This window comes from Musa acuminata, chromosome BXJ3-5 (assembly GCF_036884655.1).
Source record: "Musa acuminata AAA Group cultivar baxijiao chromosome BXJ3-5, Cavendish_Baxijiao_AAA, whole genome shotgun sequence".
NCBI classification, from domain to species: domain Eukaryota; kingdom Viridiplantae; phylum Streptophyta; class Magnoliopsida; order Zingiberales; family Musaceae; genus Musa; species Musa acuminata.
In genome coordinates, this window is record NC_088353.1 from 34683348 (window position 1) to 34706353 (window position 23006).

Below are 23006 nucleotides of genomic sequence, written 5' to 3' on the forward strand. Positions count from 1 at the left end.
GTGCAATTTATCTTATTGCAAGCCTCTTTACTTTCTTACTGTGCTTTTACTACGCCTACACTCGCATACGCTTTCAAGTTTCCAAAATCGATTTTATCATACGAAATGCAAGAAATTTTTAGAACCGTGATTTTTACCACTGCACTAATTCACCCCTGCCCTCCCCTCCTCTTAGTGCCGACTCGTTCCTAACACTTTCAAGATAAAGACATTTTTAATATCGATTTTATCGAAATGAAGATCTTATGAAACGACGTTTTTACCGTTGCACTAATTCACCCCCTAGTGCTGACTCGTTCTTAATAATAATAAATAAGAATCAAGAACATAAACATAAACAACATCTTTATTAATTTCAGAATCATTGTCAACAATAGATAATTTGACTATTTCCTCAATGGAATAATTTTTTTCAATAAAAGTTCCATTATGAGATAGATTTAACTTTCCAGATTCAAATATAAATTTAATTTCAGGTTTGGCAAGGAGATTCTCACTTATTAAATTTCTACTCATATTTGGTACACGAAGAATATTCATAAGAGTGACTTTCTTTCCCAATGTGAAAGTGAGTTCTATATTTCCCTTGCTAACCACCTTAGAATGAACTTCAAATCTGAGTGTGAGTCCTATTTGAATCTTTTGTCTATCCATGACTTCTTTGTAAGTCTTGAAGAGTGTCTTATTATAGCAAACATGGACGGTAGCACAAGTATCATACCACCAACCAGAAACCTTGCCAAAAATGATATTCACTTCGCTTAGCGTAATAGCTATATTATCATCTCCCCCAATGGAGTTGATTTTTGGTTTCTGGCCTTTCTTAAATCTACCATCTCTAGCAAAATAATCAAGTTTTCTATAAATAAAATAACCTCCACTTTTTGCCTTATTAAATTTTCTTTGATCTCTTTTGGGCCCAAAATGATTCTCTTTATTTTGCTTGTTTTTGTTGAAATTCTTAGGTTGATTCATGACATTTGCTTTTGTATTGCTCACTTTTATCTCTGATCCTTGATTCCTCCTCGATTCAAAGATGTTTTTGAATTTGCTCCAAAGTGATATTCTTAGAGTCATGCAAAATATTCTTTCTATACCCTTTCCAAGATGAAGGCAACTTGACTATTATAACCCCTACTTGAAAGGGTTTAAGAAGTTTGATTTTTTTAGCCCTCAATTAATTAACAATGACCTGCAACTCATGCACTTGTGCTAAGATTGACTTGTCATTCATAAACTTATAATTAAAATATTTAAAAATTAAAATTTTCTTTGTACCTATCTGCAAAGCATTTCAAATTGCTTTTGCAGATAGTTTCACCGTATAAAGATCATAAAGTCGATTTGAAAGAGCATTGAGAATGTGTCCTCTACACATAACTTCATCTTCATTTCTCTTCTTTCATTCAATCTTGACTTCATCATTGTCATTATTGATTGGATCAAGAATTGGTAGAAGATTTGGATCAAGCACATAAAAAATCTTCAAAGCAAGCAATATGAACTTATCTTGTCTTGCCAATGGGTAAAATTCATCTTATTAAAATGAACCAAACAAACAAAATATTGATTTAACAATTTGATGATATTTTTGTCTTTTTATGGTGAATTTGTATAAACTTACAAACTATTATTTTTAGATTATTATAATATAACAATGAAGAGGAGGAACAACACTATAAAAGCCAATTATAAATAACAAATACAAGATAAAAAAATTAGAGAAAATATATTTAGACTTGAAAAGTATGTAAATACTTTTCTAAAAATGATATTTGCATCTTTTCTCAATAGCTATGGGTTTAATGTAAATAGCTTTAATAGATATTGAGCAAATAATAAAGTATCTTTAAATAAGAATTAGATAATGTTTAATTCAATCGAGAGTTTTTTTTTGAAGTTAAGAAAGAAAAGAATCAAAAAGAAAAAAATTATTATAATTTATTCTCAAATACTTATTTATAGATATTTTCATAAAATACACGACCTTTAATAAATAACTATAAAAAATAACTATAAAATAAACTATCTTTTTAAATTTTTAAATGTATAATAACTGCCATTCCTTTTTTTTATATATTTGAACAATTTATAACAATATTATCTTATACACCAAAAATGTACATCCTCAAATGAACGAAATATTTTAATAAGGATTCCACAGTTTATTAAATTTTTATTTGAATTCTAAGATATTTATATTAAAATTTAACACATTTTAACATGATATGATCCCTCAATCCACCGTTGTTAAATATTAGTGTAACAACATATTTAATTATTACCTCAAATTTACACAATTATGATCATAACAAGAAAATAACTATTGTATGGTTTATTTTTTACTTTGTTTCATATTTTTAGACATTTATATACAAATTTGGCATGTTTCAATCATCACACTATATCAAAGGGTAATGATGTTCAATATAAGTGTAATAACATTTTTTTTGTCCCATTTTTATACGGTACGGTGATCATAACATAACAAAAAGTGATTCTATAATTTATTATTTCTTATTTACATTTTGATATTTGTAATTAGCGAGCATTATATATATATATATATATATATATATATATATATATATATATATATATATATATATATATATATATATATTGCCATTCAATATGAGTATAATAGCATATTTTATTGTTCATTTTGTCTCAAATTTATCCAATCGGATGATCATAACATGATAATGTTGATTCTATAATTCATTATTCTTCAGTTGAGTTTTCAGATAGTTGTATTTAATTTGAAGCACTTTCAGATATTCAATATGAGTGTATCCACATATTTTATTATCCATTTTCTCTAAAATATACACAATTGACTGATCATAACATGATAATAAAGATTGTATAATATATTATTATTATTATTATTATTATTATTATTATTCTTTAAATTTAAGATATTTGTATTCAAATTTGATTTTTGTTTAGCATGATATCGTACTTGAGTGTAATAATAACAAAATATTTTATTTCCCATTTTACCTTAAATTTACACAATCGAGCTTTCATGTCAATAAATATTATATAATTTATTTTTACTTATACTATTAAGTATATGACATGAATGACTGGACTTATGATAGGGGGAAAATGGATGGCCAACATGAAATGCTAGAATAGTTCACTACAACATGTATACTTATGACTATTTTTAGTTCATTACACTAATGATCATCCATGAATTCACTTCTGGACATGGATGATTGATTACAATATGAACAACTTCCAAAAGTATTTACTGGTTTAGCGCAACAAGTGAAATGTTACACTGTCAACCCATACTTTGTTCACATATACAACTTACAACACAATCTTTAGAAGCATCTAAAATAGCCTGAGGCCTCATACATTTCCAGGATTTCAGGGTGATCCACTCAAACAACTTCATAGTCCACATGAGAGTTGGAGACTTCATTTATCAACACGAAACAATGAATAAATGGTTGCGTGCTACGTACCACAGTTCTATCTACAGAAAGGTTTTCTCGTATTCTTCTAGTTATCTGCTCTGAACAGATTCCCTGATAGAATCTAGAAAATGAAAATGGTTCAAGACACCTAATCTTTCTGCAAGTTGGTGAATATGGTTCCGAGTTACAGCAGACTTTGGTGAGACAGAATCAGGAAGGCTGGGGAGGCATTCAGGCAGATGCACGGTGCTGTCGCCTGTCGTTGAACGTAAAAGACATAGCACAGCTCGGCAGAATATAAACCTGGTCAGGAAATATCAATATAGCAAAACAAAAACCTCAAATAATACTCAAGTTTAGAGGATCAATAGCTACAGATAGTTACAAATATTATTGTCATGCAAAAAAACAATGGTCTTCTATCATAGTGTGTTTACTGAATCAATTTTTTTATTTCTCCAAAACCAGGATTCAAATCCCCAGTACTAGGTGTTTAGATTTTTTTATGCAAGAGATTCACCTTGATATGCCTGTTTCCTCAGCAATTTTATTGCACAGCTTGCAAATCCTAATGGCTCCAATTGTGCACATTCTTAAATTCTTAATTTTCAAGTTTTTTTAAGGACATAATGAAGGCTGTCCTCTAGAACTTCAATCTCCCAATAACAGAAGAAAATATAGATGGAATCTTTGCAACATAAGTTCACAAGGAAAATTATGCTAATCCATATGATTCCGATAACAAATTAATATCGCTTGATCTTTCGTAATTTCCATTTGGCCCCATACATTCTATTGATATTAGAGCAGTATGGCATGGAATTAAAATCACATACTCGAGAAAGAACCTGACATTCATCAGAGCTCAATAACAATAACAATAGTTTAATGATTTACAAAGAAGGAAGAATATTTTGTCACATTTAGCAGGTCCAAAGTAGTGAGATATTCATGTGTTGCTACCTCAAAGATTGTTTATCATACAAATTTTGTCAGTAGAGATTCCGTGTCATGGACATTAAAAAGGCTGTTAAAGAATTGGCACAAAAACAGAGAGCAATTACCTTAAAATCAGTCGCCGTAGAAATGGATCAGTTAAAATTTGAGCCCAAACCTGATCAAGGGAATTTGATGTGCACAGTAACACTTCCCATTCAACTAAAGCGGAGGAAAGGAGGCTCTCAGCATTGCTGTATACATCCTAAGAAATGCATGCAACCACATCATACCAAGCAACTACAGATCAATTTACATCATGAAGTACCAACACCAATTCAGTGAAAAAGGCATCAAGACAACTTACAGGTTCTATATCGGAGGAAAGGCCTATTAACTGGTAAAAGGCTTGTAATGGGGCAGTTAGGAAGTATGTAAACTGGCTTCCACCAGATGTTACATTAGTATCAGATAGAAACAATGGTTTCTCATGCGAAAGAAGCAATGCAGATGCTTCTCCTCTCTCTGCACCATGTATAGTCTGCACATTTGCCAACAAGCAACAAGTGTAAAACAAGAGTTGGAGACCAGGAATAACATGAAAGGTGAGCATGCCATCATGCAATCTGTCCTACCACATACAGCCCTTTCTATGGAAAGTTCAAGATACTGGTGAACAAGATAAAATCAGGCAGTCATCACAGAAGCATTAACGAATTACATGACAACTTTCTGAATAAAGAACATGACAATTAGAAATTTTGAGAAATTCTGAAAATAAAATATTGGTTGATCAAATTGCAGCTATTGATCTTTGATATGTACACATAACATTACAGGATAGGCTTAAAATATTCAATTATCCAACCTTCTCAGAACCACAAAGGAAAGTTTTGAGCATCATGATGTCCAGAAACTAGAGAACCTAACATTTGCAAGGAAAATACTGCCATGGCTTGCTTCAAAGAGTCATCTTAAAAAAGAAAAATAGAAATTGTGGCACTGAAGGGAGGATGAATGATGCGGGAGCATCTTAATTTATAACTCGTTTAAATAAATTTGAGTAGTCTATGCCGTATTCTGCAAATCAAATGTTATAAGTTGCCACTTGGCAACATCTTCAATGCTTTCATTTAATTTGCTAAATTTCTCAAGCAGAAGACAAAGGAAAAAGGCAACCAAAATATATTTACATTGAAGTTTGTAGATGTTGATTGAATATTTTATATCCATAAGAAAGTTTTACCATCGTATGAAGATTAAAGTATATCAATCAAGAATATCATCAAGATAAAAGGATTAATTTTCAAATTATACATGAAAAAATGGCTTGATGTTTTGGGTACCAAATCCATATTGGTCCTCAGTGAACTTTTTTTAAGATTTGATTATATATGGTGATGGGTGGCACGTGCTGCAGTCCATGTCACCAATTCGACAGGCCGTCAAATAACTATGTACCAGTCCGAGTGAAATGTAAAACCATGATATGGAATATTACCTTCTAAGAAAAGAAAGAAAGAATGAGTGATTTGACTAGATTGGATTTTTTTATTTCTGCATTTATCTTTATTTCACTTTCTCATTTAATGAAGACATCATCAAACAGCATCCTCATAATCTTTCAAATGCATTGACCACAATGTTAAGATCAAGCTTTGACAAACCTGCCTTGAATGCTCGGCTATTGTCACTGTCAATAACAAGGAAAAGTGGCTTTCGTGTAAATGGAACCAAATCTTCAGGATAGAGGTTGTTTGAAGCTGATATAATTAAAAAAAAATGTTAAGGCATATCTCCTCAGAAAAGCAGCTAAACCTACCCAGTTCCAATTAATAAAAACTAAGAATTTACTCTATGCAGAATGTAACATAATACCTCCATTTCCTTGCGAACCTAGGCACAAATAATGTCCTATCTTTGAACTCAAATTTGGATTATTATCAGCAGCAGGGTGAGACAGTGAGTTTTCTCTTTTCTGAGAAGCCTGTGTTGTGTGCTTTGCTTTTGAGAAGTTCAGTGAATTTCCATGTATGTCTTTTTGAAAATCAACACTACAATCTGTCTTTCCTGTAGATATTTCACATGAGTTCTAAATTAGATAATCCAAGCACAACTGAGCAGAAAAATAACATAATTGCAGCAGCACAAACGAGAAACCTGAAGATGAAATATAAATTAGCAAAATTCCATCTGAAGGCAACTCGTCACATATTGTAGCAGTTGCCTGCAAATAAAGCATACCATTAAAGTATTAGCTAACTATAATATCCAACTTACATATAGAAAGAATAAATATAGACCAGTAAAGAGGCCATAAAATGGGCGTGCAGCCCGATGTGCAATACATTTTTGGAAAATACAAAATATTGAAGTCATTATATTTGATTATAATGAAATAGCTGCAAGTGATCATAAATGCATATTTGAGTTATCTAATATCTGTGGCTGTTCATCTATCATGACATACAAAGAAAACTGAAATCATGAAGAGAAAATACAAAACATGGAACTATCAATTTAGCCCCTTGCCATCTGCTCCCTCAACTTCAGGTAGAGCATCTATGCAAATAATCATGTTTGTGCTTTTTGTTTATCTAATATCTGTGGCTGTTCATATATCATTACATACAAAGAAAACTGAAATCATGAAGAGAAATGGAGAATTCATCTTGCAAGATGACAGCCTGGAAAGTGAAAATTGCACTTTTGTTGAAATTGTTAGAATCAAAACTACTACGAAAACATCATACAAGAGAAGTAGATTATTGAACTTATGGTATCAAAATTTCTATTTGGACAAGGCTTTTTAGCTTTCATGGCACATCATCTTGTGGATAGCATGCCATCATGATGTGTTCCAATCAGCATGAGCTGACACGGTATGTGACTATTAGCATGATTTAGCATAAGCCTTGTGCTGACCTAGAGGAAACTCTTTGCCAAGACGGTGCTGTTTTGGTATGCCATGGAAATCAGACTGACTTCCTTACTAGTGCCATACTGGTATGGGGGCCTGATAGCATCAACTAACAAGGCCGCCACATGAAATTCTACCTTTAGCAAATGCCTACAAGTGATTAAGACTCTATGCTTGTTCTCATCAGCATATCAAGAAGGCCAAGCACATTTGTGTGAGACTTGTTCACCAAGGCCTCTACAATTTCGTTGGCATCAAGAAGGCCAAGCACATTGGTCCATGTCCTCATAGTTGGCCGGGCCGGTATATATCACCCCACTGGAAAAGCTGGTTTTGCATTCTTTGATTCAAATCAATCAAAGGATTACTTCCTATTAGATCGGTGGTTAAATTGTCAACTATTCAGATTATTCTCTCATTAGCTATCACCAACAGGTGGCCTCACCGTCAACTAGATGTTGACAATTCAATTTCACAAGGAACTGATGATGTATTTGCAGCATGCGTTGAGGTTCATTGACTCTCGCATTCCTCCATTTGTGTAAACCGAAGGAAGCAATATATGATCTTCAAGCACTATGAGCATGGTACATGGAGCTTTGTAACTTTTTATTATCTCTCATATTCATCAACTCAAAGTCAGATAGTTATTTCTCTTTTATTTTTTTTCAGCGTTCGTCTATATTAGATATATTTTTTAAATAGATGACATCATTATAACTAGCCACTCAAGCACCTAGTCCAACAGCTCATCTACTATCTTGCACAAAGTTTTTCTCTGAAATATTTACGACCAGTAAATTATTTTCTTGGAATTGAAGCCTTACCGTTACCTTCCAGGTTAGTGTTTCACAACACAAGTATATTCATGGTTTGTCAGAGAAAACTAATATGTCTGCTGTCATGGAGGTATCCAGTTCACTATGTTCAACGAGTCCCTAAAACTACTGGATGGTGTTTCACCTAGCAATGCTACTTGATACCATTAAGTTCTTGTCTCCATGCAGTATCTTTCTCTCACTTGTCCTGGCATCTCCTTTGCAGTCAACAAACTGGCACAGTTCACACATCATCCATCTAGTAATCATTGGTCTATTGTCAAAAGGATTCTCACGTATCTTAAGGGCATGATTGACTATGAACTTCTTATTTGTAAAGACTCACCAGTACATCTTCATGCCTTTGTCAATGCCAAATCGGCAGGAAATTCAGACTGTCAAACATTGATTCAGCTTACACTGTTGTCCTTGGTGCCACCCGATTAACTGGATTTCTAAGAAGCTAGAAAACAGCAGCCCTCTCTTCTCCTGAAGTTGAGTATCAAGTCATTGCCTCCACCATTGTGAAGATAAACTGGATCAAAACTGCTTAAAGAACTCCATGTTGCATCACTTATGACCCCAAATCTATCGTGATAATGATGGTGCCACCTACTTATGCACTAATTTTGTCTTTCGATTATAAGATGAAACATATTGCAATAGATTTTCATTACATCTGGAATCAATTTTTAAGAAACTGCTACGTGTCTCTCATATTCATGCTTGTGATAAATTAGCTGATCCTCTCACCAAATCACTACCTCCAAGACAATTCCAAGATTAGCAGTCATGACAGAAGTGCAATCTTATGGGGGCATAAAAGAAAATAATCCTTTGATTGATTTGATAATGAAAAAAAAACTCAATTGAAAGGAAACAAATCTTTGATTGAAAGGAAAACCAATCTAAAAGGAAACAATACTTTGATTGATTTGGTCATGAAAGAATACAATCATTTGACTGATTTGGCCTGTATTTAGAGACTATATTTATAATTATTGTTTCCAAGTAATTCAGCTCTTTGTAACTCTATATAAATCCAAGTCTAGAGGCAATAAACACAACTCAGTTATACTTTTTATTTAATTCTACAGCTGCAAGTAAATCACAAGCTCCAGAACTTAGTTTAGGGACGAATGATACTATTATTTATTGGGTTCTAATCGGTACTCATATAACCAATACTTTTCAGTTCTAGATTCAGATCTGGTAGTGATGGATCGTATATTGATACTCATTATCAATGGGTTTTATACAGGTCTTTATTTGATCCAGTATTATTCAAACATACACACCTAACTACTTATCAAAATGTAATAGAAGTTCGAGTGGAGAAATCATAATTTGTCATACAAACATAAATATGTTGAGCATCCAAAAGAATATAGATAACTAACACACATGAAAGCAAAAAATAAAATACATTAGAAATGGAACCAAAAATTGGTAACTAGAACACCCTTAACACTCACTGCAATCAACTTTGAGACCGAAGGGTGGTAAATAATTGCTTTACATGGGTTTGGAGGCAGATCTGGATCTGTCATATCAGCAGCAAGATTTATATCAATCAATCCAGAGGCTTCATTCTGGTCAGTAAGAGCACCATTTTCACTTGGTTGCTGCACGGGAACCTGGTAGAAGGATCCACTGGGTTCCCATTCCAGACATTGTATCATTCTGAAGGTGTCTAGGGTAACTTCTGCAAGCTTGATCTGAAAGAATGAACAAGATAATTTACTTGTAAGCGATTGGGCCCTGCATTCAGATCTATATGTATTTTGTGCTTAACTGGAAGATTAAATTGTTGGCTCCTAACAATTACGTGGAACAATAAATGTAGCCAAGTAGGCAAGTTCCTGGTAACTTAATAGCTGCTTATTCCAAGAAAGCATAAAAATGAACAAACCTCATTCCGGTGATAGCTTGTAAGCAAAGCATCTTTCAGACGTAACACCCTACTAGTATAAAATCGCGATATATATGGGAAGGAAGATGGATGAGCATCAAAAATGACATTGTATCTCAGTGGCCTAGCGATTTTAAAATATGCATCAGCTTTCAAAAACCTGGAAATTTCTTGCACCACTTGCTTCCATTCTCTAAAATTAGTTGCCTGGAGAGCAAAAATGTAATTCCAACTTCAGAAAAGCAGATAACAAGATTTCACTGGATTCAGAAGAAAATGATTTCACAGGAAAAATGATGCTTTGACTCTGATGAACAAAAAAAAGTTATTCAAAATTGACAAAAATTGCTGATATGATATCTGGTTAAAAGGTTCAACAGAAAGAACGTTTTATGATATATAAAAAAGTCAAACAGTATCATTTATAAAAAAAATAAATACCAATTAGAGAATTGATTTATTTACAGAGGATTTCTTTTTACCAAAATAAAGCCACCAAACATCTAACATTTGGAATAATGTATATGCATGATTTGGCACCAGACCTAGAATCTTCTTTCATAGGATGATTACTTTAGGAATTCTCTCTTACGAAGCTTGTCACAATAACATTGCACTACCATATAAAATTTAGGCATGTAGTAAGAGACATAACTACCAAGAAATTTTGCAAATATATTCTGCTAGTTTTGCGACCAAATGACATGTGGCCAATAAGGTTGATGTATATCAAGGCTTTGGATTTTAGATTGCAGCAGAGGTGACAAGAACTGGTAATTATCAAGGTTTGTCACAGAAGTTGTGAGCTAACTTGTCTAGAATAAGACATCATCGAAAAAGCATAAAGGAGAACATTAACACTTAGAAACAAATTAAGTGCTTTTTGTACAATGCCACCACAAGAAATCAATAATCAGATACACTGAGGAATCAAAGGCACTGAATTATCAACCGAGATGGTTTGATTGAACGAACAATTCAGCATCAAATAGTAGTTGTTTCTCTAGCAGCACTATAGATTAGTTCTGTGCTAAAGTTTGTCCTAAGTCACTACAGTCCTTGGTATGGATCCACCAAAACTCGATAGGATTCCCATGGAAGACAAGAAAAGAGCAGCTAAAGAGCCAATATTTTGGGTACCGGAAAGGCGGCCTTTGACTCATCCACCAGAGCCCTAAACCGGTCCGCGAGCTTCACCGCCTCGTCGGTCCGATTCAACAGCAACGCCACGATCAAGAACCGCACGTGGAACCTCAGCTCCTTATACCTCAGCTTTAGATCGGGCGCCACCGAACCCCACGCAGCCTGGAAGTACCCCCTGCTCATGATCGCCTCGTAGAAGACGTAGGCTTCAAGCAGGAAGCGGACCTCGCTGGTCCGCTGGTACTGTCCGTAGAAGAGCTGCCCGATCCGGGAGGCGACCTCGCCAATTTCCCAACGGCAGAGGCCTTCAGAGACGAGTTCGCTCCGACGCCGCTGCTGGAGCTGCCACAGCCGGGTGTAGGCCTTGAATGCCTTGCGGAAGTAGAGGAGTTGGAGCGGGCCGCGAGCACCGGGCGGCAGGTCACGAACGAGGGCGAACTTCCGGTCGGCGCCATCCACCAGGGCACGAAACTCGGCGAGGACCTCGGAAGCAGCGCCCCTGTCGTCGTCGCGGCCCATTGCAGCGACTCCGAGCAGTGGAGGGGGTGTGAAGGGGAAGACGACGGCGACTTCCCGTGCCGTCTTTATCAGAGGCGTCACAAAAGACGGGAGATCAAGAAAGAAGTGTGGGCCCCGCCTGTTTATCCAGTCAAATAACGGGTGTGTTGAGAGGGAATTCAGAGGGAGTAGGGTTTGTTCAACAAAAGTACTTCTCCCACCCTGTACTTTCCCCGTCTCGCCCTACCCGTTCTACTATTGAAGACTGACACTAGCCCACATCTTAGGTCACGTTTACCACGTAAATCAGGTAGAAGTGTGAGTAAGGATGAGTGGGTAGGCAAAGTAGTGATCAATGTTTCACTGAAGGTTTGTCAGGCCTAAATCCGCACACACAAACACACACACATATATATATATATATATATATATATTTTTATATGTATATATACATAGATATATGTATATATATACATATATATATGTATATATACATATAAAAAAAATTATATATATATATATATATATATATATATATATATATATATACTTGCAGGCATAGGATTCAGGTCATGATGCTCTTCCTGTCATTCTCTATCTCCTTTGGATGATCTCACATGCTTTATTATTTTAAGATGGGAATCTGAAGATACAATTGAGTGCAGTCTAATGAAATACAAGGCAATTAATATGACTTCCTTTTATATTTAAGAGTTGGTGGAGAATGGTGATGACGTGGGTAGCTGACAAACATCTCTTCTCGTTGTGTCAAGAACTGGAATCCTTTTGTTTTATGTTTTTTTACTTCTCATCTTTTGACTTTGTTGTTCCGTCCATGTTTCCTAAGCTTAACCAGGAATTAAGAACTGTATATACTTCTTGAATTAATATGCTTAAAGAAAACTCAGTTCAATACTAATGTTTATGGTTGCTAATTGTTAGTTTGATTATATATATATATATATATATATATATATATATATTGTTCGTCATGCTCAACATTGGAATTCTGTATACATACTTAGATACAAGCTATATCATGCATACACTTGTACAGAGAAGAATCTTCATATAAGATGTAGGAGACACCAAACTTCAAATTAAGGACACATGAAGAGATCATGTCCTTGATTTATGGTGGACCAATCATCAACTAATAAACCTAAAAGGAAGTCCAATGTATGGACCAACATGAAATAATGATTTGTCAATGTAACATTTAGTAGATTCCACTCATGTTTTAGGTTGTCACACACCTAACTGTTTGACTGATAAAAGCCTTTTTAATGAAACATTGTGTAGGCCATCATTTGGACAATGTGAATCCAAGGTCAGGTCATCATATTCAATCAGAATGTCCCCATCAAGATTTATCAAAAGCAAAATTAAATAAAAATAAAAAGATAATAGAGTCAATAAAATGGGTTCATTTATATAAGTGTTAGGAAGAAAATATCATTAATACCTTAGTCAGTTCGATGTGGGCCAGACTCTTATGTGTAAGAATATCCAATATGCCTCCAAGGTGAAAATATCGTGCTTCTGAGATGGATCCAAGATAGTTCCAATGTGACTCTGAGGTAGATCCGAGGTAGATTTGAGATAGCTTTAAGATGGATTCGAAGTCGATCCGAGATGAGTCCAAAGAGGATCTGAGATTGCTCCAAGGTGGGTCCGATATGTTAAGCTCTCAAAGCATCACTAGTATTAAGACTGAAGTCGGGAGAGGTTTCCCGACTAAGTCCCTCCGACGCACAAGCAATCTGAGGTCCCTAAATATCGATTTGAGTAATTCAAAAAGAGTGAGTCCTTTCTCCATTTTCTTATTTAGAATATATTTTTATACCTTAAAGAAGATAAGAAAGTTTGTGATATCATTCATTATCATAGAGGAAAAGAAGAGAGTTTAGAATTATCTTCTTTATCTGGGAGAGAAATAAGTTTGTGATTGTCTTTATTGTCATAATGAATGAGAATGAAGCTTATATTTCTCTACTTTAAATCATTGTACACATACTTGGATGGAGGATAACTTGGATGGCATGTGGCAACCATGTGTCATTTGATGGTAGATTCCCTATCATTTGCCCCCTCCCCCCCCCACCCCCCCTCTCCTCCCCCCCCCCCCCCCCCCCCCAAGGCATACTTCAGGGCTCTTGTGTGAGAGGTTTGAATCACGTCATTCGATTTTTCTGACATAGGAGTATTTGAGATCTCATCCTGCGAGTTGAGTTTTTTCGAATCAAGTGTTTCAGGAATATTAGCCCTATGTTTCTACCACAGCGAATTTCTCTTAGCGCAAGTAGGGTTTCTTAACTCACGTGTCTCAGGCACATTTGATCTTGCGTCTTCGTCATATCAGATTTCTTTTCACATAGGTCGAGATTTTCCTACTTATATGTCTTAGGTACATTTGGCTTTCTGCTTCCACTATAACTGAATTTTTTGGCACAAGTCAGGGTTTCCTGACTCACGTGTTTCAGGCACATTTGACCTTGCGCCTTTATCGTAGTGGATTTATCTTAGTGTGGGTAAGGTTTTCTCGACTTACGTATCTTAGGTGCATTTAGTCTTGTGCCTCCATCGTAGTGGATTTATCTTGGCACGGGTTAGGTTTTTCGACTCACGCGTCTTGGGCGCATTTGGTCTTGTGACTTCGCCATAGTAGATTTATCTTAGCGTGTTAGGGTTTTCTTGACTCATGTCTTGCGGCCTCCGTCATAGCAGATTTATTGTGGTGTCATTCGGGTTTTTCTAACTTATGTGTTTTGGGCACATTTGGCCTTGTGCCTCCGTCATAGCACATTTATCTTGGTATGGGTTAGGTTCTCTCGACTCATGCATCTTAGGCACATTTGGCCTTACGCCTCCACTATGTTAGATTTATCCTGGTGTTGGTTAGGTTTTCCTGACTTAAACGCATTTGGCCTTGCATCTTCGTCATGGCGAATTTATCTTAGCAAGGGTTGAGTTTTCCCAACTTAAGTGTCTTATGTGCATTTGCCCTTGCGCTTTCGCTGTAGTGGCTTTATCTTGGCACAAGTTAGGTTTTTCTGACTCACGTGTCTTTGGTGCATTTGGCCTTACTCCTTCACAATAGCATATTTATCTTAGTATGGGTCAGGTTTTCCTGACTTATACATCTTAGGCGAATTTGGTTTTGTGCTTACGCCATAGTGAATTTATCTTGGCGTGGGTTATGTTTTCTTAACTTACGCATCTTAGATGCATTTGGCCTTGAGCCTCTACAATAGCATATTTATCTTAGCACGGGTCGGGTTTTCCCGACTTATGCATCTTGGGCGCATTTGGCATTGTGGCTTTGTTGTAGTGGATTTATCTTGGTGCTGGTCGGATTTTCTTGACTCATGCATTTCAAATGCATTTGGCTTTACGCCTCTATCATAGTAGATTTTAAGTTCCTTCTCCACCATAGTGGATCTCAGATTTTCTTACTATGGCGGATTTCAAGTTCCTTCTCTACTGTGGCGAATTTCAAAATATTCCACTATAGCAACTTTAAATCTTTTTTCCGACAGTAGATTTTATGTCCCTTCTTTGTAGAGGATCTCAGGTCTTGTATTGTAGCGGGCTTCTTTTTTATTTACTGTGACGAATTTTATTTCCCCTCTTTACTATAGTGGATCTCAAGTCTTCCTACCATAGTAGGCTTCAAATCTTTTTTCCACCATAGCGAATTTTATATATCTTCTCTGTCATATTGGATCTCGGGTCTTCCTACCATGACCAACTTCAAATCTTCTTTTTACCATGGCATATTTTATGTCCCTTCTCTCTCGTAGTAGATTTTGAGTCTTCCTAGTATGGTAGGCTTCAAATCTTTTTTTACTGTGGTAGATTTTATGTCCTTTCTCTATTATAGCAGATCTGGGGTCTTCTCGCCATAGTGAACTTCAAATTTTTTTCGCGATGGTAGATTTCATATCCCTTCTCCATCATAGTAGATCTCAGGTATTGTCGTGTGCCAGGCTTCAATTTTTTATTTTACGTGACGAATTTCATATCTCTTCTCCACTGTAGTAGATATTGGGTCTTCCCGCATCATTGGATCTCATCGTTAATGATGATCTTGGCAGTGAACTAATAGGCAAGTGCAACTATTTAGAGTCAGTAAAGATGGTTATAATCAATTCATAATAACAAACTGTGTAATGTCCCTCTCAACCTGTACGACCTATTCAACTAGTTCAACCTGTCCGACTCATCCGACTTTAAGTACTGACTTAAACATAAGAGAGATACTGTTAAGAATATCTTCGATTTAGTTTCATAGGATTTGTGATGTTCAGCTTAGCAAATTTCATAAAGTTCGATTTGAAACCAAGTAATCCGAGTTAGTTTCTAGCTTAAGCAACTCAAAATCGACTCTAAAAGGATTAACATATATATGAGAATTTTTTTTTTCCTCGAAGATATGAGATATGTGAAATTCTTCCCAACCAGTCTTTTCTTTTTTTTGCTCTTTCCAATATTACAACAGTAGGAAAATAGATTAGATTGTCAAGTCACATATCAAAACCGATCATATCATAGCTCGTGGTATCCCAAGTCGTGCAAGTACAGAACAGTCAGCCGTGAGTCGTGAGTTAAGTCGGGAGACAGAAGCTCGATTGAAAGAAAAAAGAAAACAAAAAACTGAGACGAAGATGCAGGTGGTGGTGTTGCCATCTGATGGGGATCTTACGGCAGTACCGCTCGAGAGAACGGAACAAGTTGCCGGCTTTGCCACGCCTACTGCTGCTGCTGCTGCTGCTGCTGCTGCTTAAGTTCATCTACCGGTCGATGATGGATACATAAAGAACAGATGACAGCTTCTGCGACCATTCTACTCCAGTCGATTAGTCTCTTTATGAATAGTCCCATGAGCTGGAAGCCAAGCAATAGTGTCTCTATAGCCTAATAAACGATCTTGTCTGCACTCTGTATCTTCCTCGCATGCAATAACATAACTAAGATGAGAGTGCAATCAACTAGGTGTTGTAGTACTTGTATAAGGAATGAAACATAAGTTTACTTTGGAAGGTCGATCAATGGGGATGACATTTGAGTCGAGTGGACACACCACAAACATCTGGAGACAGAGAATGTCTCTGGCAAAGGGAATAAAGGCAGACATGGCCACCAGAGGAAGCTGAGATGGAGTGGCTGTCTTCTACTTTCTATATCTGCAAGTCAAAAGGCGACCATGCGTGGCTATTGCTGCAGTTGATATCTGAGTGACCAAAAGATAGATGCATGTCATATCACGGAGATGGAAGCTAACTCAGATTGTTATAGCTGCACGAAAGTTGAAATGAGTAGAACTCGAACAAGGTACGGGACTGACCATGTCAAATTGCCCAACTATGATATGGCATAACTTTTGTAAGTTTAGATTATAAGTCTACCTTCTCAACCATGCCAAATAATTACCTGCTTAGTCTTCTTTCTCTTAAATGAATTCAAAGAATTACCAAAACAATACTCATCTGTAGAATTTGTCATGAAGATGGACTGCTTTCTTATTCATCTACGTGGTCTTTTTTCTCTGAAAATGAACTCAGAGAATTACCTAAATAATAATACTCATCTGTAGAATGAAAGAGGGATCTTAATTAGATTTGAGATATTGCTTGCCTTTTGTGACTACAGTTCTCCACCAGTTCCATCAAGTATGCACTAGTAAAGAAGATGAGCAATCCTATAAGTTCTATACAACATTGCATTGTATCCATTAGAATGACATTATATTGACATATAAATTAAATATATTGATGCACATGAATCTCTTTCTCACAGAGGAGAAAGGATCTAAACACTAACGACAGAATTGATGTAAGTCTCTACCATCCCTCCACCCTTGTAATTATTTTAGTTGACAAGTGTTTTTATATTCCCGAAACTAATAAAGAATGTAAGTAGGAAATAAATATCATATGCAAGTTTAAATCTTGATAGGAAAAAGAAGAGAAAACACTTGTAATCATATATTTCTTTATGGTAGATCTAGAGAAGGTGGGAGAAAAGCTGAAAGACTGTATTGCTGGTTTGAAATCTAGCTTTTCTCTCCAACAGTATTGGTATTGTATCTCAAGCTAAGAGCATTTTTCCGGAGAGAGAGACTGATGGCCAAGTGAACATGAGAGAGATGGGTAAATTCATTTCACCGTCACTTGATGGGCTTTAATGTATTTGGAGGCATTATATGTGTGTGTGCGCGAGAGAGCCGAGAAGGTCAACATCTCTTGTGCAAGCTTTGTGTTTGGTTGGCCGGTTTGGATGAACAAGTTTGTCGACAAGTGAGACATGGGTTCTTCTGAGAAGGTCACTTGGTGAGGGCTAGAATTCAGATGAAATGAAAGGTGGCTTCTTGGAAGCTCTCCATTGCCAACTTGTCCGATTACATGAACTTGTTCCCTGTGGGACCAGCCAGTACAATGTATAGTTGTGAAGTCCTTGTCTATTGTATCATAATGTCTCATACCATTTTGTAGGGATTTTACTTTGTATTACATCTATTTCTTCTTGTTTCACCAGCCTAAAACCTATGTATACTTATACAATCTACTAAGAGATATATATATATATATATATATATATATATATATATATATATATATATATCTCAGTTTTGTTTTATGGCCAATCTCCTCCAAATCACTAAACACTTTTGTTATTGCTAGTTTTAGTTGTGAATGATCAATATGTAAGTGAATAAAATTCTTCCATTGCAAAGCTAACTTTTCAATTTTCTAGAAAAGAAAATAATATATATATATTTGATCTATTCATCTGTGTTTCATTCTGATTGAAGTTACCCACAAGAAGGTAGCTTTAGGATATGATTTAAGTATATGATGTTAGTTGAGTTAATTATCATTAGCTTTGATTCAAGCATCTTAAATCACATCTAACATAAGCAAACATGTTAAGAAGTGGAAGGGTGGTTATGAAAGTGTATAAGTTAGAAGGGCTCACTATCATTAATCGATTTGATGGAATCTTTTCGGAGTGTTTATGTCGGAGCAAAAGAGAGGATCAATTTGTCACGTATTATATATAACAACCTTATATGATAGATACCACATAAGATCTATCTTATCTATGAGTTAATTTACGTTTGGAATAAGTATGATTTTAGTATTATCAATCATTAAATACCTAAATCAATTTATATGCTTGTATAGTACAAAATTCACATAGGAAAATATTCTTGGGGTAACTATGTTTCTTTAAGAGAGATAAAGTACCACAAGAATATTTTAATATTTTAAAGTATCACAAAAAATGAAGTTTTTTTTTACTGTTTTCTTTAAAAAAAGACTAAAACAAAAAAAAAACACTTTTTTTATTCCTTCTCTCAATCATTTTATCATTTAACTTGTACAAAAGAAATTTGATTTCCTAACTATTTCTACAATCAAAGAAAAGGGAGAGGCAAAAGCTATCTTTCTGGGGGACAAAATCTGAATCTTTATTACCACAAGCTCTATTCAACTTTTAATGGCTGGTCATAAAGCCATCCATTTATTCATTTTTCCTCATTAGTTAGGGATAATGTTTGGATAAAACTACATATTAGGCTTAATTAGTGAGGTAAATAATGAGTCAAAAATATGAAATCACAAGAGAGAGAAAGTGAGAACAAATTAGGAAATCAATTACTGCTTTACTTGCATTTTAAATCAAATCATAGATTTAACACAAGCGATGAAATGAACACATGGAGAACAATAAAGGAAAAACAAAAAAAAATACTTAGCTATCTGTATCCAAATCTATCATTCTGATTTGGTACTCAAAGAAGCCAATCTTATTGTCTATTGGCAAGTCAGCAAACAAAATTGGATTGCTGTCTTCCTACCAAGAATTGAATATAAAATAAGCTCTACAGAAACAATTCTTCTTTTAATTCCCTTCATCTGTACATATTACTTGCGGAACACAAAACTAATACCAGTAGAGTCCAACTATAATGGAGGCAGAAAGGTTCTTCTCATGAGAAGAAGACCCACTTTGCAGAAGGCTTCTCCTTGAAGGTCTGCGAGTGCATCAAGGCAGCACCACCATCCTCCTTCTTCTGCCTCCTCTTCGACCCACTCAACAGCTTAGACCAAAACTTCTCCTTCTTCTTCTTCTTCTTCAGATTCTCCTTCTCTTGATCGAGACCTGTCTCCTCTTTCTCTTTGTCTTCCTCCTTGCGACCTCTGGCGACGAGGACCATGGACCGGCTCTTGGCCAGCCCGCCGCAGCCGCCGCCAAGACCTCTTCCTGCTGGTGCTGCTGCTTCGCGTCTGAGAAGAAGGGAGACCCGCGCTCTCTTAACGAAGTGGTGGCGCGGAGGCGAAGAAGCGGCGGAGGAGAGGTCGGAGCCGGAGGAGTAGGGCGAGGAAGAGGCGGAGGAGGAGGAGAGATCAGGTGCAGCGGAGGAGGAAGAGGCGGAGGAGTGGTGGGTGAGGTGGAACAGCCTCTCCCGGAGGCAAAAAGGGCAGACGCCGATGGCCTGCCGGTGCTTCGGGTGACGCTTGCACCGGCCGCCGCCCCCGCTCGTCGCAGGCTTCCCCATCACCCCTCTTCCCTTCTCCGGAGCTCAACGACACCATTGCATTGCATGGGGTAGGGGGAGATATATAGGTGGGAAGGGGGAGAGCTTCTCGGATACTTCATATTGATGACTTCCCATGCGTTGTGTTTGGTTTGGCTGTGGCTGTGGCTGTGGCTGCGACAGCACACCGCAGGAATTCCAAGTCGGTGAGCAGCGCGTATTGATCGCCAAAAACTCGTCAGGTGGATTGGCAAGACAAGTCTGTATCTACTCAGCACTAATTGAATCGGTGAAGTCCTCTTTTCCCCAAAACTCCCCAAACATAAACTTTTAATCGGTCAGATTTCTCTTTGCTGAAAGCTTCAAAACAGTGCTTGGCGATGAATCAGTAAACCTTTTCTTACTTGGAATATTCGAAATAAATTTTATGTGGCAGTGACTCACTCAAATCTCTTCTGAAGGATTCAAATGGCAGTGAATCAGCAAGTCAGTCTCTTTCCTATAACTCACTCAAAAGATATTATTATTCGGCAGTGTATCCACAAAAGATACTACTGTTGGGAGGTAAAAATTCCGAGTTTAAATCATTTTATTTTTTGATAAAAATGAAATGAAATGAAATAAATAAAATATTAAAATATGATTAATTATCTTATCGATTCAGATTGATTGTTTGTACACTCGACCAACTTTGTAGTGCCAGTAGTCAATCCACGTGAGTTGTCTTGATTCACACCGTCGTTCACGCAATCCAAAATGAGATTTGTTGTGATTTCGTACACGTCCTTCATTGTCCTTTAAATTTCGTAAATATGATGACCCTTTTTTTTTAATAAATGGCCAAGCTATCATTATCTGTTTGTAGGCTTTCACTAAACCAAGTTTAGTACACATTAAGATGCAGAATGACTAAAGGTAATCCATCCCTCTTCGAAAGAAAAGAACATTAAAAAAAAAAGAGGGGGAATTTTGTGAATTTATAGATGAGCGAGGAACAATTATTTTCGTGGAAAAAAGAATATATAAAAAAAAATCGATGTTCAAGAGTTGGGGATTCTCAATTGCTTTGTGGTCGCCGTCCTGTAATTGGAAAAGTCACTTGCTTTTCCCCCCACACATTCTTCGTTACTCCCACGTGAATCGCGACAGCACGATTGCTGAAACCTACCGATACGTCAAAGCTAGTTACCCGTTGTACTAACTATCCGATTGTTATTGAGGACCTACAACGGGGCCAACTTGTTTCCAAGGTGTTTCTTGGGTACATTCAAATGGCCGAAAAGGGGTGCGCATCTTAAATGGGCAGACGTGGACGGAGACGGGGCTTCACCTTCACCCTCGCGATCTTTTGCCGAGGAATCGGCAGGTTGCGTGGGCGCCAAGGCCGGCGAAAGGCCCTCGCACGAGCGCGGAAGCTGCGCTCGCCTCAAAAGTCGTGCACGTGCGCCCACGCCCACTCATACGCTCTCTCATCTTCGTTGGAAATGGATCCCCACAGCGAGCTTTTCGCACGTGTGCTGCCCCCCTCACGTGTTGCGTGTCCCTGCTGGTCTCGTGACCCATCATTCTCAAGCGTAACCCCTTGATACGATAGATGTACCAACTCTCAGCATGTTATCATAAGCCAAATAATTCTATTCTTTTATCAATCAACTAACTACGTTTGGCTGTTAAAGCAATTTCAACATCCAGTAGAGCAAATGCGGCTGATGGGAGGGAGAATGCAATTTGGTCCCCCAAGATGGCCAACATTGTCCTCGTGTTTGGGATTAATTCAGAAGCAAAACAACATCAGATCACGAGGTAATTTAGTTGAATCAGAGAATAAATAGTAAATTCAATAGTATATATATAATTTACAAATTAATTAATAATAATTAGTGTAATATAATAGAAAAGTTTATTAACGAGTTAATACCCGGAAGAAGGCATATCCTAAAAATTCAAATGTGAATGACCCGAGGTCGTCCAGAATACATTGTTTGGAATACCGAGGATCGAGTCTGCAGCAACGACAAATATAACTATATTTTTATTTTTAAAATATAAAATTTCAAATATTATAACTAAAAATAAGATTTTTTAACTCATACGATCTTATTTGCGAACCAAATCAAATCCATCCGATTCGAGTTTTACAAGCACGGTTAGAAAGCAAGCCTTCCTGATCCTTACAGGTATCATCATGACTTCAGTCCTGACTCAGTCGGCTGACACTGTGTATCGCTGCTTCGAAAATTTTACTTTATGGACAAGCCGTTGAGAAAAGTAAACACATTATGCAATGAGAGATAGACAAGAACAAAATATGCATAAAGTAAACACATTATGCAATAGACCGAATCCAACTATAACATGGCATTAAAAAGCACCAGCGTCTAAGTAGCTGATTTTTTTTTTTTGTTTAATATTTGAGAGGATTTTCCCATTCAATCAGCCAAATAAAATATGCACGTAACGTCTAAAACACATAAAAAAGAACAAAACACAACAAGAACAAAATTAAATTAAAAAAAAATGGTTTAACTTTTGATTTTTATTGAATTTAAAAATTGCTGTTCTTGGCACTATTTACAGTATAATGTTCTATTCAACTCAATCCGTATACTTCGCAAGTGAAAAAAAATGGCATTTCATTCAAAAAAAAAATTTTTCATACCAAACCAATTACATAAAAAATAATCTGAATCAAATTGCATCAGTTTCATTTTATTGGATTAACCAGCACGATGGCACACCCACAAGTTCATCCCAGAAAAGGTTATCCTAATCCAAGTGAACTGAAAAGTTAGGATTTCAA

The 23006-nt window shown here is 36.3% G+C and overlaps 2 protein-coding genes across 2 annotated transcripts; both read right to left on the minus strand.

Moving 5' to 3' along the window:
- Positions 1-3239: 3239 nt before the first annotated feature.
- LOC135638030 (uncharacterized) lies at positions 3240-11745 on the minus strand. The gene is made up of 9 exons (XM_065150957.1): positions 11161-11745; positions 10021-10227; positions 9584-9826; positions 6531-6597; positions 6249-6440; positions 6042-6133; positions 4738-4911; positions 4499-4635; positions 3240-3737 (listed from the first exon to the last, which is right to left on the minus strand). The coding sequence occupies exons 1-9, from the start codon at positions 11680-11682 to the stop codon at positions 3524-3526; spliced, it is 1848 nt and encodes a 615-aa protein (XP_065007029.1). The 5' UTR covers positions 11683-11745; the 3' UTR covers positions 3240-3523.
- Positions 11746-19300: 7555 nt separating this feature from the next.
- LOC103985296 (uncharacterized) lies at positions 19301-20285 on the minus strand. The gene has a single exon (XM_009402950.3). It carries the CDS (start codon positions 20225-20227, stop codon positions 19658-19660), a length of 570 nt encoding a protein of 189 aa, XP_009401225.2. The 5' UTR covers positions 20228-20285; the 3' UTR covers positions 19301-19657.
- Positions 20286-23006: the final 2721 nt, after the last annotated feature.